Source organism: Dunckerocampus dactyliophorus, chromosome 2 (genome assembly GCF_027744805.1).
Source record: "Dunckerocampus dactyliophorus isolate RoL2022-P2 chromosome 2, RoL_Ddac_1.1, whole genome shotgun sequence".
Lineage (NCBI taxonomy): Eukaryota > Metazoa > Chordata > Actinopteri > Syngnathiformes > Syngnathidae > Dunckerocampus > Dunckerocampus dactyliophorus.
The window spans coordinates 35,833,583-35,849,848 of record NC_072820.1 but is presented as its reverse complement, the minus strand read 5'-3'; the positions used below and the strand labels follow the sequence as shown (position 1 = coordinate 35,849,848).

At 41.5% G+C, this 16,266-nt stretch overlaps 1 protein-coding gene across 1 annotated transcript; it reads left to right on the top strand.

Annotated features, from left to right (window-relative positions):
• Nucleotides 1-1,454: 1,454 nt before the first annotated feature.
• Nucleotides 1,455-14,698, top strand: lrrc4bb (leucine rich repeat containing 4Bb). Its single transcript, XM_054768779.1, has 3 exons — nt 1,455-1,837; nt 4,694-5,309; nt 5,393-14,698. The coding sequence occupies exons 2-3, from the start codon at nt 5,067-5,069 to the stop codon at nt 7,379-7,381; spliced, it is 2,232 nt and encodes a 743-aa protein (XP_054624754.1). The 5' UTR covers nt 1,455-1,837; nt 4,694-5,066; the 3' UTR covers nt 7,382-14,698.
• Nucleotides 14,699-16,266: the final 1,568 nt, after the last annotated feature.

Sequence of the window (16,266 nt, the reverse complement as noted above, 5' to 3'; positions counted from 1 at the left end):
GCACCAGGTAGCCCCCCACGACCACATGAGGTGCCCGCAGGCCTGCTTTTCATTCAGGTTTTCAGTTAATAATGTGAGAACACTAGAAAAAAATGTATTCTGAAACATAAAATGTGAGTTGTGGATACCAGCATTTTGTTAATGTTTTGGTAAAACAAGCATATTTGATTTGTTTGGGTTGAAATAAGGTATGAAAATCATTTCTACAAAAATGAGTAGCTCGTGGCCATTTTAATTTTCTAAAAGTAGCTCTCACAAGTAAAAACATTGGTGACCCCTGCTTTAGAGTAATCAGTGTACAGCTTGTATAGCAGTACAGATTTATTATCCGCTGAAAATGACTCATCACGCAGCCATTATTGTCTAAATAGCTGGCAACACAGGTGAGTCTGCCTCACAGTGAACATGTCCAAATTGTGTCCAATGTGTGAATATTTAGTGTCAACACCATTGTTATCTAGCACCGCCTTAACCTTCTTGGGCATGGAATTCACCAGAGCTGCACAGGTTTTTATGGGAACCTTTGTCCACTCTTCCATGATGGCACCATTGGTGGGGCTGGTGGATGTTAGACACCTTGCGCTCCTCAATTTCCTTTCACTCAATTGAGTTCAGGCCTGGAGGAATGCCTTCAGATTCGTCACTAAGGCCCTTGATTATCTTGGAGGTGTGCTTGAGCCCGTTGTCATGTTTCAAACCTGACATTCCAAAAGGTGGGGACCATGCTCTGCTACACAATGTGTACATGTTGGAATTTATGTTTCCTTCAATGAACCGCAGCTCCATCGTGACGGCTGCACTCATGCAACCCCGCAACATGACGCTACCAGTAGGCAAGACAATTTTGTAAATATATATATAGCTATACAAGCTATACTCTGAGTTTGTATAGTATTGTTCCTTGACAAGGTATACTGTAATGAAAATGGTCGCTGAAGTGTCAGGGGTGTAGGTATTGTACATATTATAACATGATGGGGCAGATTGTTGACTTATACCCTTCACAGGAACACCTTTATTTTCATATTTATACAATACATTCTCAAAGGAAAAAGTACATTATTTGTACATTTCAAATGTGTAGTGGTCCTTTTCATCTTTAACATTTTTGACAGTTTGATTCGGGAAACAAAAGTCATGTTTGGAAAATGTGTTGACCTTATACCATACCATTGTGTATAATAGTATAAACTAGCTGCAGCATTGAGAGCAAGTATGCATCCCTCTGTGTTGATGCTGCTGAGTCATGTGACTGGAATATGTGACAACATGCTCTTTTTAACAGGACAAATCATCCGGATCAAGTGCTTCAATGGCTACATGACTGCAGGTGTAGCCATGAGAGCTACATCTTAGCAGCTCCTCTTAGTGGGATTCAGAGAGGGGCGACATGCGGAATGTGCGTAAAGACGAAAAAAAAAGCTCTTGTGCGCAGCCTGCATGCGCGCCTTCTCCAAGGATGACCAGACGCGCGCATGCATCCTCGTCCCCTTCAATCCAATGTGATCATACTAACATCATTGTCTGCCTGTGGCCTTTAAACTGATTTTTTTACCCTATCGCTCTCTCTCCTTCAATTCTTGATGGAGAGTGTGCGTGTCTATGTGGATTGTGTTCATCTGTAAACTGCCATCATCATCACCACCGTGTAGACCCCCGCGTTGCGTTGGCGCTGCGGAATAACCGACAAGAAGAACAAGAAGAGGGCAGCTCTCATCTCGGGAAACAAGCCAATCCATTTGTTTGTGTGTGTGTGTGTGTGTGTGAAAAGAGAGACAAGCGACTGCTGATGGGGCTGTTGAGGGAAAACATCGAGCTTGTACGCCGCAACATTGAGGTAAGTGCATGCTGTTTGTGCAAGTGTATAAGGATGAAATGGCCGGCGCAGTGATTGCATTTGATTTCCAAAAAATGTGCACCCTATGACGATTATCAGGTGGGAAAATTGTGCACATGCTGCAAAGATAGATGACAATTTAGTCTCGATGAATAATTAATTCGCATAAAAGAAAACAGTCAGGTTAAATTAGAAGCAGATGCATTATGTAAGCACACTGCCTTAAAAGAAATGGGTTGTTTTTTTTCTTTGGATGCAGTTGTCATTAAGCAGGAATGGGTGCAAGCCATTTAGTAATGCAGCATGTGCAGAATTAGGCCTATTCAGAATTTCAATTGCGTTCCACAGGGAAGGTGCGCCGAAAAGTGAGCGCAGCTGCATAGATGAATAAGGCCATTCTGTTCAATTGTGGCACATATCATGCCGACAGAGACTATATGTTGGTCAACTCAATGCATTTTTGATGTGAGCTGATGTGATACAAAATCTACTTTTAGATTTGATGAAAATATTTGGCATGAAGCACCATTCTTTTCCACACCCTCCCTGAATTGCCTACCCTGATTCCCACGTCCTAAATCAATCTAGTGTTGTCATAGTTACAGTAGATGATGTTGGCCCTGTTGCACCTGTGTGGCTTTGTGTTCATGCACACCATCATCTCATTGGGCCTTGTGTGGACTTAACACCCCCACCATAGACACACTCCTAACCCTCTTTTTGTTTAACCCCCCCTCCAAACCATTTTTGTCTCTTCATAAACCTTAACGACTGTGTTGTGGAAAAGCTTGATACAATCATGGCGTGATTGGTTTGTAGCAATTGGTCAGCAGCTTGCAGCTAATTTGTCTTTTCACGACTGAGCGCTCTCTCAGGCCTGATCGAATAATCAATACCGACATTGTTGCAATCTGCTCTCGACACCAAAGAGCAACAAAGATTAAAAAAAAAAAGAGTGAAGCACACCTTTGAGACTTTGAGCTCCGATGGACATAAAATGCATAAAAACACAGGCAATCTGTGTCAGCAATGTCATGATTCCCCATCACCCTTCAGAATTAGTCAGTGTATAATATTCTATTACCCGGAGAGCATCTCATGAGATTTAACTCACCTCATATGGTGGAGAGATTGAAGATGGCATGTCAAGGCTTTCAGAGTCAAGGTCTCTCTCTTGCAGCACAGTGTAGTGTTTGTTACCTTGTGTGGTCTTTAACATGTGTATAGATTGTGTTTTTGCTCTCTTGAGGCTGTGCAAAGAAACCACGAGCTTTCCACATAGTCTACATAAACCCTATGCGTGGTAGTGCATTTAGGAAATAACGTTTCAAACTTACAGTACATTTCGGCCATTTTGGCTGCAGCGGAAGGAGGCATTAAGATGTTTAATTGCATTAATCAATAGGGAATATGAACAAAGCTGTGTTGCTTCTTATTAGCTCACTCTTAAGCTTCCATTTTCAGTCATATCGCTGTCATATTTAAGAACAGTTGCCAGCAAAAGAAACACACAAGTGTATTTGAATGCAGCTAATTGTGTAGCTCCATATTTGTATATCACTTATATGTTGTTGTTGACATCAGGGATGGTTATGGATAATATGTGTGCCTGAATGAGGGTGTGAGAAAGACTGTGGGATGTGCAGAGCATCTGAAAAAAAAGACTATTTTTAGCACACACACACTCCCTCATGAGTTTCCTTAATAGCTTCTTTAAGAGTTCTCAGAGCTATGGTTTTTCATAAAGATGAATGCTAACCTTGTAGACATAATGATTCATACCCCCCACCCCCTCTCCTCCCCTCTATCTTTCATTCCCGGGTTCTTCTTCCAGTTTCTCTGCAATTTTCCCACCTCCAGCCAGACATTATATCGTGTTATTAAAGATATATTGATATTACAAATAGTGCCAGCACCTGGTGGTGCTTGAGAGCAACAAATGCCCATCAAGCCGCTGCTAAACACAATAATGTGGAATGGGGCACTGGACAGTAAAAAACACAAGATGGTGAGTGAGCAGGTTGCCACAGCAACCGTGTTTCTAGGAGCCCATGCATCGTTGCTGCATAGGAGAGGAGATGCTAAACACCGCCATTGGAGCATTTTGGGGAAAAGCACGGTTGTTTGTTAAACAGCAAAATATCCCTATCGTATATTCAGCATAAGAAGATAGAAATCTTTATGACGTAAGAAAACAATGGAGCAGTTTTTGTCTATCATAGCCTTTCTAAATTTAGTGAGTATGCTGATGCTTGCAGGCAAAAGTGTGCGACACCCTCTCAACCAAGGACACATTTGGCTATAAACGCACATCGCCCTGCTTCTTGTTCACAATGGCTGGTTTCATGTTTGCTTAATTGCTTGTTGCTTTTTACACACAGCACATGCAGCCAGTAATAATCCCTGGATAGCTTAATTGCTAAAGTACTGCATTACGATATCATTTGTTAACTCATGTTGTTGCTTTATAATGATTGCGTGAATCTATACATTGACCTTATGTCAGTATGTATGTAGTACTTCTACTACTGCTTCCTAGCAAATGCCTGTTTTTTTAAGAATTTTGTGGCCATTTTCAGATGATGACCTCAACCTTAAGTTCAACATCAAGAAAATGGCAGCTGACTCACCCACTTGTACTACAGGCCACAATTTGGGAGCCACTTCTTTACAACTCAAAGCCTGACCTTGCTTGTCTCCCGCAACAGGACGTTGTAATATTTTCATAATTAAATTCCGTCCTGGGCATCCTTGCATGAATGTGTTAGGCTAATATCTCAAAGCTACTGCACTGTGCATTACTTGACCTCCTTTCTTTCTCCTTTTCTTTCTTCTTCCCTTCCCCTCCCTCCACAGTAAGAAGAAACAAACAACCTCTGCAGAGAAGAGGAGGCTTCCAGGGACAAAATCCCCTCCCAAACATAATTTTTACACGACTAATTGTCATGGGAAAAAAAAAGACATGCTTTCTTAAAATGACATGTAAGGAAGAAGAAGGCACTTGGTAGTCAAAGAAGCATGAGCCAAGCAAAATAAGAATATATTAATGATAGGGTCTTTTAATATAACATTACACCCTTCCTTCTAAATTATTAAGCAGTCTACTTGATCGAGAAAAACAGCAAAAGAGCATCAAATATGAATATGAACGCACGCACTTAAATTCTCCGATTTGGAGGTGATTTATCAGCATCATACAGCAGTAGGGGTGGGTCATGACTCAGTTGCCATGCGTGTTGTCATGGTGACCAGCCCCTGTACCCCTTCCCCCCTCCTCTGGTTGGTCCACCTTTTGTTGTGGTTCCACAACCATGGACCTGAGCTGACAGAGGCAGCACCCCCCTGCCCCATCCCCTGTAGCTGCTCCAATCAGGCGAGCCGTGTCATCTGTACAAGGAAGAGTCTGGATCAAGTCCCGGACAGTATTTCAGAAAACACAAGATACCTCAATCTACAAGAGAACACAATTCAGGTGAGCGCAACATCACATTTGTGTTGAATGCACATGTTTTGACAGCAGGTGCTACAAACGTGCCACCATGTTTTTGTTTCCAGGTGATAAAGTCTGACACCTTTAAACACCTGAGGCATTTGGAAATCCTCCAGCTCTCCAAGAACCACATCCGGCAGATCGAGGTGGGAGCATTCAATGGACTGCCAAACCTCAACACGCTGGAGCTTTTCGACAACCGTCTCACCGTGGTACCGTCACAGGCCTTTGAGTACCTCAGCAAGCTAAGGGAGTTATGGCTACGAAACAACCCCATCGAGACACTGCCAGCGTTCGCCTTTCACCGCGTTCCCTCTTTACGTCGTCTCGATCTTGGGGAACTTAGGAAACTGGATTTCATCTCAGAGGCGGCCTTTGAAGGTCTGGTCAACTTGCGCTTCTTGAATCTGGGCATGTGCGGCTTGAAAGACATCCCTAACCTCACCCCACTCGTACGACTAGAGGAGTTGGAGTTGTCCGGGAACCAGTTGGGGATAGTCCGGCCCGGATCCTTCCAGGGCCTTGTGTCACTTCGCAAGCTGTGGCTCATGCACTCCAGAGTGTCGGTTATTGAACGCAATGCTTTTGATGACCTAAAATACTTGGAGGAGCTTAACCTTTCCCACAATTCGCTTCATTCACTGCCCCATGACCTCTTCACGCCTTTGCACCAGTTGGAGAGGGTGCATCTTAACCACAACCCTTGGGTGTGCAACTGTGATGTTCTGTGGCTCAGCTGGTGGCTTAAAGAAACGGTTCCGAGCAACACCACATGTTGCGCCCGATGCCATGCACCCCCGGGTCTGAAGGGCAAGTACATCGGCGAACTGGACCAGAGCCATTTCACTTGCTATGCGCCGGTCATCGTGGAGCCGCCCACTGACCTCAACGTCACAGAGGGCATGGCGGCGGAGCTGAAATGCCGCACGGGAACCTCCATGACCTCCGTGAACTGGTTCACTCCGAACGGCACTCTGATGACCCACGGATCTTACCGCGTGAGGATCTCTGTGCTCCATGATGGAACGCTCAACTTCACCAACGTGACCGTGCAGGACACCGGGCAGTACACTTGCATGGTGACCAACTCCGCTGGCAACACCACCGCCACTGCCGTGCTCAACGTGTCTGCTTCAGACCCAAGCAACAGCTACAGCTATTTCACCACCGTCACCGTGGAGACAGTCGAGACAGTGGGAGGAGGGGATGATAAGAACTCAGCAATGCAGTACATTAATGAGACCTTCATAGATTTCCCTAATCCAACTGTTGAAAGGGGGTTAGACGGCGTCACTATATCCCCTTCTCTCTCTTCTCTCTCTTCACTGTCACCACGAGCGAATAGAGCCACTGAGAATGCAGTGACTGTGTCCATCATTGATGTAACTAACATTCCGGGCCTGGACGATGTAATGAAAACCACCAAGATCATCATTGGCTGCTTCGTGGCCATTACTTTTATGGCAGCTGTAATGTTGGTGGTCTTCTATAAGCTCCGTAAGCAGCACCAGCTGCATAAGCACCATGGCCCGGCCAGAGCCATCGAGATCGTCAATGTGGAGGATGAGATTGGAGCCGGAGCGGGAAGTGGCATCTCGGGCGGGTCTACAATGAATACAGGCAGTGGAGGAGAAGGAACCCTAAGGATACATCATCCTGAAATAGTTAACCTTCCCAACATTGGACGTTCGGATGCCCTGAACCATTACTACAAGACCCATCATTACAACAACAATGTGATGGGGCTTAGTATTGGTAGCGAAGGAATGGGACCAGGAGGGATGCTCAGTAACAAGAATCACCAAGGCCAGGAAATCCCCATCTCATGTACCCCTGTCCCCATCTCCACATCCAATCTGCTCACATCTTCAGGAAATGGCACCAACACCAACCCAAGCTCTATGTCCCCACCTCTGCCCATGTCTCTCCCGATGCCCACCATGGGCCTACATGGATCGATTAAAGGTTTCATGGGACAGAACCAGAACCCCCAAATGGAGCCTCTCCTCTTTAAGGGGAGTTCGAAGGAAAATGTCCAGGAGACTCAGATCTAAAAGTGAGAGAATGGCGCTAGAGGACAGAGAGGGGATTCATGTTGGGTTTATGCTGGGAATGATTAGACACTAGAGTGCATTGACTTTGACACCAGGAGACAGGATAGAAGGGACACGGCAACACACAAACACAAAGACTCGTCCGTGGTGGCGTACTGAGCCAAGGATTAGTGGGCCACTTGTGTTTGTAGTAACACTCATGGCCAAGGAGATCAAGGAATGGACATTGCGACAATGTAAATCTGTGCCAAAGCAAATGTTTTTTGCATTCTCTCCAAGCCGTGTTGTCATTGGGAAAAAACAACAAGTCTTGGGGAGTAATCGGTCCTTAAATCGTTGGCCGGCAGTGATGGAAGACATGCACACTAGTACTTAACATGCAGAAGATGGCGGAGATTACGGAACGAAATCCCAGAGACATTTTTCTTGACAAAAAGAAGGCGCACTCGCTCTGAAGTGACTCAATAGACTCCCTCTTGGTGACAATAATGTAGGCATAAATAGATGGACAAAAAGGTACAGTGCAGTACAAACTACTGTGAAAAATCCACAAATTATATAAATCTATTTTCATTTAAATATGTATCATTGCAGACTCCGACGCAGAGATATTTTGGGGTGGATGTATATGCCGGTAGAGTTTGTTTCTATTTGAAAAAGGACGGGCGGCAATGGGGGGGAGGTTGGTTATGATACATGTTTTCAGTTTGGCTACTTCTCAGAGAACATAAGGGCTCAATTGCAACACTCATTGTGGATCTTTGAATTGGCTTTGTGACATAAAGTCTATTTAGGTTGTAGTACAGTAAATGCAGATCTCTGTTTGACAAACTTCTGTCTGTTGCTTAAGTAGTAATCATTACAAATTTTTGTGTTTCCGAGGGTGTATTATGTATTTTGTAACAGCCAGCTATTTGGTATTTGAATCGTATCAATTCTGACAATGCCATAATGTTTGAACTAATGTTTCACAAACAGGGAGAGGTTAATCCAATGCAAAGACCTGTATGGGGAAAATAAAGTGTTGACTTATTTGTGTTATTTGAAGCAGATCCGTAGCCAGGAATTTGATATGACCTCCTCGCTCATGGTGACTATAATCATGCCATAAACGCTGTCATTATGACGAGCCGACATCTCTCTGCAGCCGCATTTGACAAGGGATTGAACATCCGATTTATAATGAATGGAAATGTACAGTATATGAACAATAACAATGTCTGGTTGTATGACAATTGTAAGAACTGCATTTTTACAGTGTAACTTTCATATGTTCGATTGCCATTTGCGCTTCTCGCGTTTCAACTATGTATTTCTTTATTTTTGTTAGTTTGATATAATGTGTACAGTTGTCTAGCCATGTATCATTAAGTGTGAAATAAATGAATCATATATTGGATTGTAGCGGCTCAATATGGCAACCGCGTTAGGAAAACTGTAGAGGAAACCTGTCTTAAAGGCTTGTGGTTCACTGCGCTAATGAAAGGTGTCATCTGCTCTATTAACATGTTGAGACAGCCTATTAGTCACTCTCCTACATACAGTGTATATATATATATATATATGTCCAACACAAAGTGAGTATTTTCAAGAAAGGGTCCTTAGTTCGTTGGCAGAAAGAACGTAAAATGTTTGTTGCAATTGAGCACAGGCTGGATGTGTGTGAATGCTGAGATAACCATTGACATGAATGCTATTTTTTCCTTATCATTAATCACAATGTATTAATTTATTCAAACTTGATCAATGATAGACAGCTGGCTGGATTTACACCGCAGGTCTAAGTGGCCAATTCAATGTACTGTTTACATATATTTGAAAGTGACCTGTAGCCGTGTGTTGTTTTGGGTAGACAGGTGTATGTGTATGTCATCGAAAACATCAAAATATGCCGATTGATGATGTATTGTGCATGTATCTACCCAAACAGCCCAACCCATTGTGAATAAAAAAAAAAGAAACGCTCGTGGTAAATCAAAATTACAGCTACAAGCCTGCATTGACAGCGTAGATCCAATCTGTCTGATTGCAGTGCAGTCGCATTCCATGTGTCCGATCCAACAACTTTTTTGTCTTTACACTGTCATTAACCATATTCAAATTGTGCTGCAAAAAATTGTAATTGTCACTTCAATAATGTTGTGTAAATCCATCTGTCTTTTATCGGTTACAGAATATTGGACTTCTACGGATTTTTCACAAATACTCACAAAAGTGAGTACACCCCTCACATTTCCCCAACCATTTATATTACAGTATATCTTAAGGGACAGCGATAGAGAAATGAAAGTTGGATATCATTTTGAGTAGTCAGTGTACAGCTTGTATAGCAGTATAGATTTACTACCCACTGAAAATGACTCAACAGAGAGCTATAATTGCCTTAATAGCTGTCAACACAAATGATTATTAAGATTTGGATTGCACGATATATATATTTTTAAATCGATATCAGTAACTTTCTGCTTCTCAAGACTGATACAATATGATAACTGATAACTTATTTATAGCTATAATTAAAAAAAAAACTAAACTTGAACTGTAATTGGTGCACACCTCGAAGTAAGAAACTCAAAGGTGGATTAGACAAACCGTACCTGTAGATTTGTCCTAAATAGGGATGCTCCGATCAGGTTTTTACGTTGCCGATTCCGACACCGATCATCCATTAGTGAGATTGATACAGTTACCGATCCGATCACATGGCTTAACTGTAGATTTTTTTATTTATTTATGCGGAATTGGCAATTTATTTTTTAGTTCAAGATAACGGGCCACACGGTCAGGATATCGAGAAGATCTGGGTTTGTATCTCCGTTGGGCATCTCTGTGTGGAGTTTGCATGTTTTCCCCGTGCGTGCGTGGGTTTTCTCTGAGTACCCTGGTTTCCTCCCACGTTAGGTTAACTGGCGACTCTAAATTGTCCATAGCAATGTGCGAGTGAATGGTTGTTTGTCTATATGTCCAGGGCGAGTCCAGGGTGTACCCCGCCTCTCGCCCAAAGTCAGCTGGTATAGGCTCCAGCATACCCGCGACCCTAGTGAGGATAAGCGGCATAGAAAATGGATGGAGGTCAAGATAACAACAAAATTTACAGAAGAAAATAATCCAAAGAAATATCTACAGTATATTAAATAGAAATCTGTCCTGCTTAACATTAAAGAGAATAATTTGAGCGTTCAGGTTGCAGGGGTCTCCAACGTTCATCACTATTCAAGATGTCAACTATTTGTGTTTTATTTCTGACTGGCCATATTTCAATTGTACGCTATTTACCAAGCACATCTCCAGTCAAACAGTGTGGCCATCGTCTTTATGCTATTTTGTGGTCATTTGTCATTATATAAAGGTATAAAGTCTGAATTGAACATTATAACAAAAAACTACTGAGAGTTGAAGCAAATATTCTTTGGCCCTTTGGTGAGCTACTAAATCAGCCGGTGAGCTAACATAAGACTGTTTATGATCTTTAAACAACCACACGCAAATAGTGTTTTGAGGACAAGACATAATTAGTATAATGACAACAAGAGAGCAAAATTGAACAGCGACACTTGAAAAAAGTTAGTTACATACCCCATGAACGTGATATCCACTTGTAGCTTTCTTGTGGGACAAAAACGAGCTCCGAAGTAACCACATTGCTTGTTTGTTTTAAAAACAACATGCCACTGTACTAAAAGATGCAAGATAAGTCGAACGGCAAGCCGTTTGATATGGGAGAGATCAACACTGGCATCGATTGTCATAGCCTCTGTCAAGCTGTCAAACTGAATCCATGAGGTTTTACAGGCTAGTTTTGATTCTCGCGGCAATACGGGACAAAGTGTGTCCGTTCACGTGGCTGGCACACATGTAGTGTTTGCCAGCCGATTGTTTTTTGTGATCGGCTTTGAACGGCATTTATCGGCATATGCCGATCACATGTTTTTTACGAAAATCTGTCAATATTGTTCGGTGGCCGATCGATCGGAGCATCCCTACTCCTAACCAAATATGTCATCACTACAATTAAACAAAATATAAAACAAAAAAAAAAGTGTATAGTTTGAAGTCCTTTTCCAGCCACAGCTAACAGGTCTAACATCCATCCATTTAACGTCCATAAATCAGTAGTGAAGCTTATGTCCTTATTTCCATCTATCAGTGTATGCAGGAGTGTGGCAACCATGTTGTATTTTGCAGGCCAGCGTGCATATAAGATACAAACAGCGGTGTCTCGGAAGTACAAACCGTGGCTCTAAGTGGTTTACTAGTTGACCAAGCTCGTATCTTCAACAATGGTAAAGGGCTGGTCATCCAGTGTGGCTAGCTTTCTGGCCACTTGTTTAGCAGCGATGGCGTCTTTGTAGGCTTTCAAAACACCGTCGTAGCAATGCTGGAATTTCAGGCGGTGATAAGGAACAAGGAAGTCACGATCAACGCCATGATCAGGCGTTACAAGTGAGATCGGGGGGAGGTTAGTAGCATGTCACAGAAAAGGATTGCTTGATTTGCTCACCTTAGCCCAGGAACACACACCACAGTATGCGCAATCTCTCCTCATTGGAGAGTTTCTTTTAAGTTATCGTCTATCTGAGCTATTTAATGTTATCGGATTTATCGGTATGACCTTGTAATTCCTCATATTGGCCCAATAATTATCGGTCCAGTAATTATTATGCACCCCTAAGATAATTGTCCACAGTCAAGCATGTTGTTGATAACATCAAGGTCTGGGGCTGCATGAATGCTGCCGGCACTGGGGAGCTGTGGTTCGTTGTCAATATAAAATGTTTGCGTAAATGCAAGGTGTGTACTCACTTTTGTTAGATACTGCAACTAAGAGTCCAACCAGTTCATGATGCTCTTGCTATGGTATGCTGTGATGTGTTTACCAGATGTATTTTGCTTGCTGCGGCGACAGCATCTCTCAGCATTCACGTGCAATTTGCAGTTCCAGAGTGCGATAAACAAACTTATATCAGGTTTCTGACTGTAATGCAGCTATGTATGTTGTTTTGTTGTTGTTTTCATGTTTCACTGAGACATAATCAGTCAAATAGTCATGAATACTCAGAATATCCGGATAAAGATATGAGGGAGGTAGCTATCAGACAAAAAACCCCACCAAGACTGTGTTGTCTATTAAAGCACCGTCTCCTATGTCAACAAACGCCACCTCCTTCTGTTTAAAGCTTATTCGTGCTGTTCAATCTCACAAGTAAAGCAATCAATCAAGTGACTCAGGTTGTCGCAAATGCAACTTTCAGACTGGTCATCCCATTATATTATATTATTATTTTATATATATATATATATATATGTATATATATATACTGTATATATATAAAGCTGATGTATATCGAATTGAAAGTGAATGTGTCTCAACCTGACGGGCAGGGTGGACACACGAGGAATATAAATGAAGGCTAAAGTCACAACATATGGCCGCTCCCTTGATGTGATCCATTTGGCGGCCCTGTCGTCAGATTTCAAAGAGCATACGAGATAACGCCTCATGTGCACGGTCGCCATGGATGCCAGGGTTCCTCCCTGAATGTTATTGTGGAGAGAAGTGTGTTTTTGCGCTCAACCATATGGGGGGGCATCGACTGTGTGAAATGCAACTTGATAATACTAATTTGCAGGGTAGCATTCAAGCGTCAAGCTAAAAAAAGAAAAAGTAATGATGTTTTTATAATGAGTTTTTCAGAATGTTGTAACTGACTGTATGTGCTGGCTTTAGGTGGTGTTGTGCTCTATGTGTACCATCCGTTGCCTACCCTTACAGAGACTTACGGATTATTCAGAAACACCCTTAATGATATGGACTGTTGTAGCTGGAATAACAAGCAGACAGGAAGTGGACTGACCTTTCTGGTCTCTGCAAGGTAAGCTACTCTGTTTCATGAAATAAGAAATAACTGTCTTGTTTATGTTTTGGTTTTTGTGTTCAACTTGAGAAAATTCCCAAACTTGCATAGGTCAACATCCACATTTAATAAAAAAAAATCATAATCTGCCACATGCATTAAATTAATAATATAGACATAATTTACAATAAACAGTAAAATAGCTTACGGTATTCAACACATTTTGACTCCAAAGTTTGGGAAAGGCTAGTTTAACATAAATTGTGCCCCCCTTGGCTTTACAGTAGTTCTTAAATTTCCAGTTGATCCTGTGGGCAATGTACTTACACTATGTATTGTTATTAAATGTCCTTTTCCCACTTATTCATTCTTACATTGTGGCAGAACAGTATATTTGTTTTTAGTTGCAGCAAAACAAAATAGGCTTTATTTGAATTGCAATGTTGGATGTACCTCGGATGTACCTAACATAGCACTGGATGTTAGATTATACAACAAATAATAAAGAGCAGCACCACTAAATGAAATGTGAATTACACGTCAACATTTCCAGTATCAAGGATAGGATCGGCAAGATTATTTTAAAAAAAGTGGATCGGCACCTCCCTAGTAAAAAGTCCAAAGTAATATGCGAAATTATGTTATAGCATCATTTTAAATTAGCATTTATATGTTATGTAATATATATGTTATATGTTATATATGTTAGATTTTTTTCTTACATTTTTGTTGATGAATAGAGCTAATTCAAGTATTAAGATTTTTGTAATATATCATGTTACTGTATATGTTTGGCACAGAAGACAGATATTTTGTTTGAGCTAGCTTCCCAGCTATTTTATATTTCACACTCCAAAACAGCAGGGGGCAATGTGTTATCCTGAGGTATGCACCTTTTATCACAAGGTTAGGCCAGGCACTGGAACACCTCTTACAGTATTTCAGTATTTCTTTCTAAATTCATCAGCATACAGTATTGTAATATCAAGTATGCACAGTTTAAATGAAAGGCTCTGGTGACACATACGTTTCATATCCAGTATCTCCTTTTCTTTTTCCCCAAATACTGTCTTTCCCCTACAAATTGAATTGCGCCCCAGATGTGTTCTTCTCGAGGGAATCCCCCCCCTCCCCCCGCTCCTTTTTCCGGCCCCCGTGGCCCATAGACAGACTGCACAGTCTGTGGGGAACCTGACACAACATCAACTCTTACTGTGAATCCCAAAAGTCGCCATCATTCTGAGGCTTCTGCGTCGCTTCCTCCGTCTCGCCTGTTGTTTATTTATTTTTCATGTTTTTGCAGTTGGCTTTCTGGTCGAGGTGTCAGCCTGTGGGCAGCATCTGAGCTCACGGAGGAGACATGAAAAGAAAAATGCCTCTGTTGTTCCTGCAAACTTCACAGGCAGGACAGACATATTGGATATGGCTGCGTGGGCTGCAGGAAGAGCAAAAAAATAATTAATTATATATATATATATATATATATATACACACACACACACTTCTGGTCAAAAGAACACTCTTGATCAGCCTCCATTTCTGCAGAACAGTTTTACATTGTTGACCCATTTTGTGGTCCCTAAAAGTGAATTACACATTATTTTTCACTTTTGGTAACCTTATCTTTTTTTAAACCTCTTGCACTTCACCAATTACCTTTGTAACAATTCAAGCTATTCATTGGACTTGAACGACTTGAATTTCAATAAATAACCGGAAAAGTTGGGGTGTTCTAAAACTTTTGAGCGGTAGTGTAGGATGCAAAAGTCCAACATGTTCAAAACTTAACGCACTTAATGCACAACTTGCTGTTCTCTAACATAACAGTCATGCATATCCCTAGCTTTTTGTGAGTAGTATATAGTAGAGTAGTAACGTTATATATAACTTTATGATATATAAAACATTATATAACGTTCTGGTGTTTTCAAACCTGTTAGAGAAGGGGGGTCCAAAGCGTCGGAAGATCTGGTCAATGGGTCAAATGAGAATCCAGAAGCTCAGCAAAAATGAGGCAAGAGAGGCATGCAGAGGCCTTGTGTAACATCCTAAGTTAAGTACATTAATCCAAAGCTATAGAGGCATACGTTCTCCCAGTAATGGTTGACTTCTGAATTGTACGCTTTAACCTCCCATATATATCTTACTAATGAGGAAGGAAATTGAGAGGACTTCGATAATTCTCAACGGTTTGGTGGTTGAACACCCCAGAATTTGACCTAAAATTTGAGGGAAAATCTGATCCAGATGTCAAACAAGAATCCAGAAGTTGAACAAAAATGAATGAAGAGCAATCCACCGAGGTCTTGTGTAAAATCATAACATAAGTACATTTTTATGAAACTCCTAGCATATTACTATTAATGAATCCACTGGTGAACGTCCAACTCATGACAAAGGAAATCGAGAGGACCTTGATAATTCTCAATGTCTTGGTGGTTGAACACTCCAGAATTTGACCTAAAATTTTAGGACAAACAGAACATGAAAGAGAGGCAAGAGAGGTACGCTGATACACTGAGGTCTTGTGTAGCTTTGTAAGTTAACACAATTTCTATAGTGTAGTTTTGACATTAGTGGCATATTTTCCACCCAAAATGCTTGAATTCTGAATTCTGATCTTCGATGCCTTTAACCTCCATTTTATTTTGTTAATTCATCCATTGGCAAATTTCCACACTAAAAGAAAGGACCTTCACTGGACCTCAAAAACTTGGAACAGTTTGGTGATTGAACACCTTAGAATTTCACCTAAATTTTGAGGGAAAATCTGATCCAAAGGTCAAACAAAAATCCAGAACATGGACAAAAACTAGGTGAGCTAAGCTGAGGTCCCATGTAGTGACATGAGTGAACTAATTTATGTGTGATTTTTTCCCCCAAAAATTGGTTGAATTCCAAATTGTACAACATCAGGGGAACTTTGGGAAAATCTGATCCAAAGGTCAGACAAAAATCCAGAACATGGACAAAAACAAGGTGAGCTAAGCTGATGTCCCACATAGTGACATGAGTGAGCTAATTTATGTG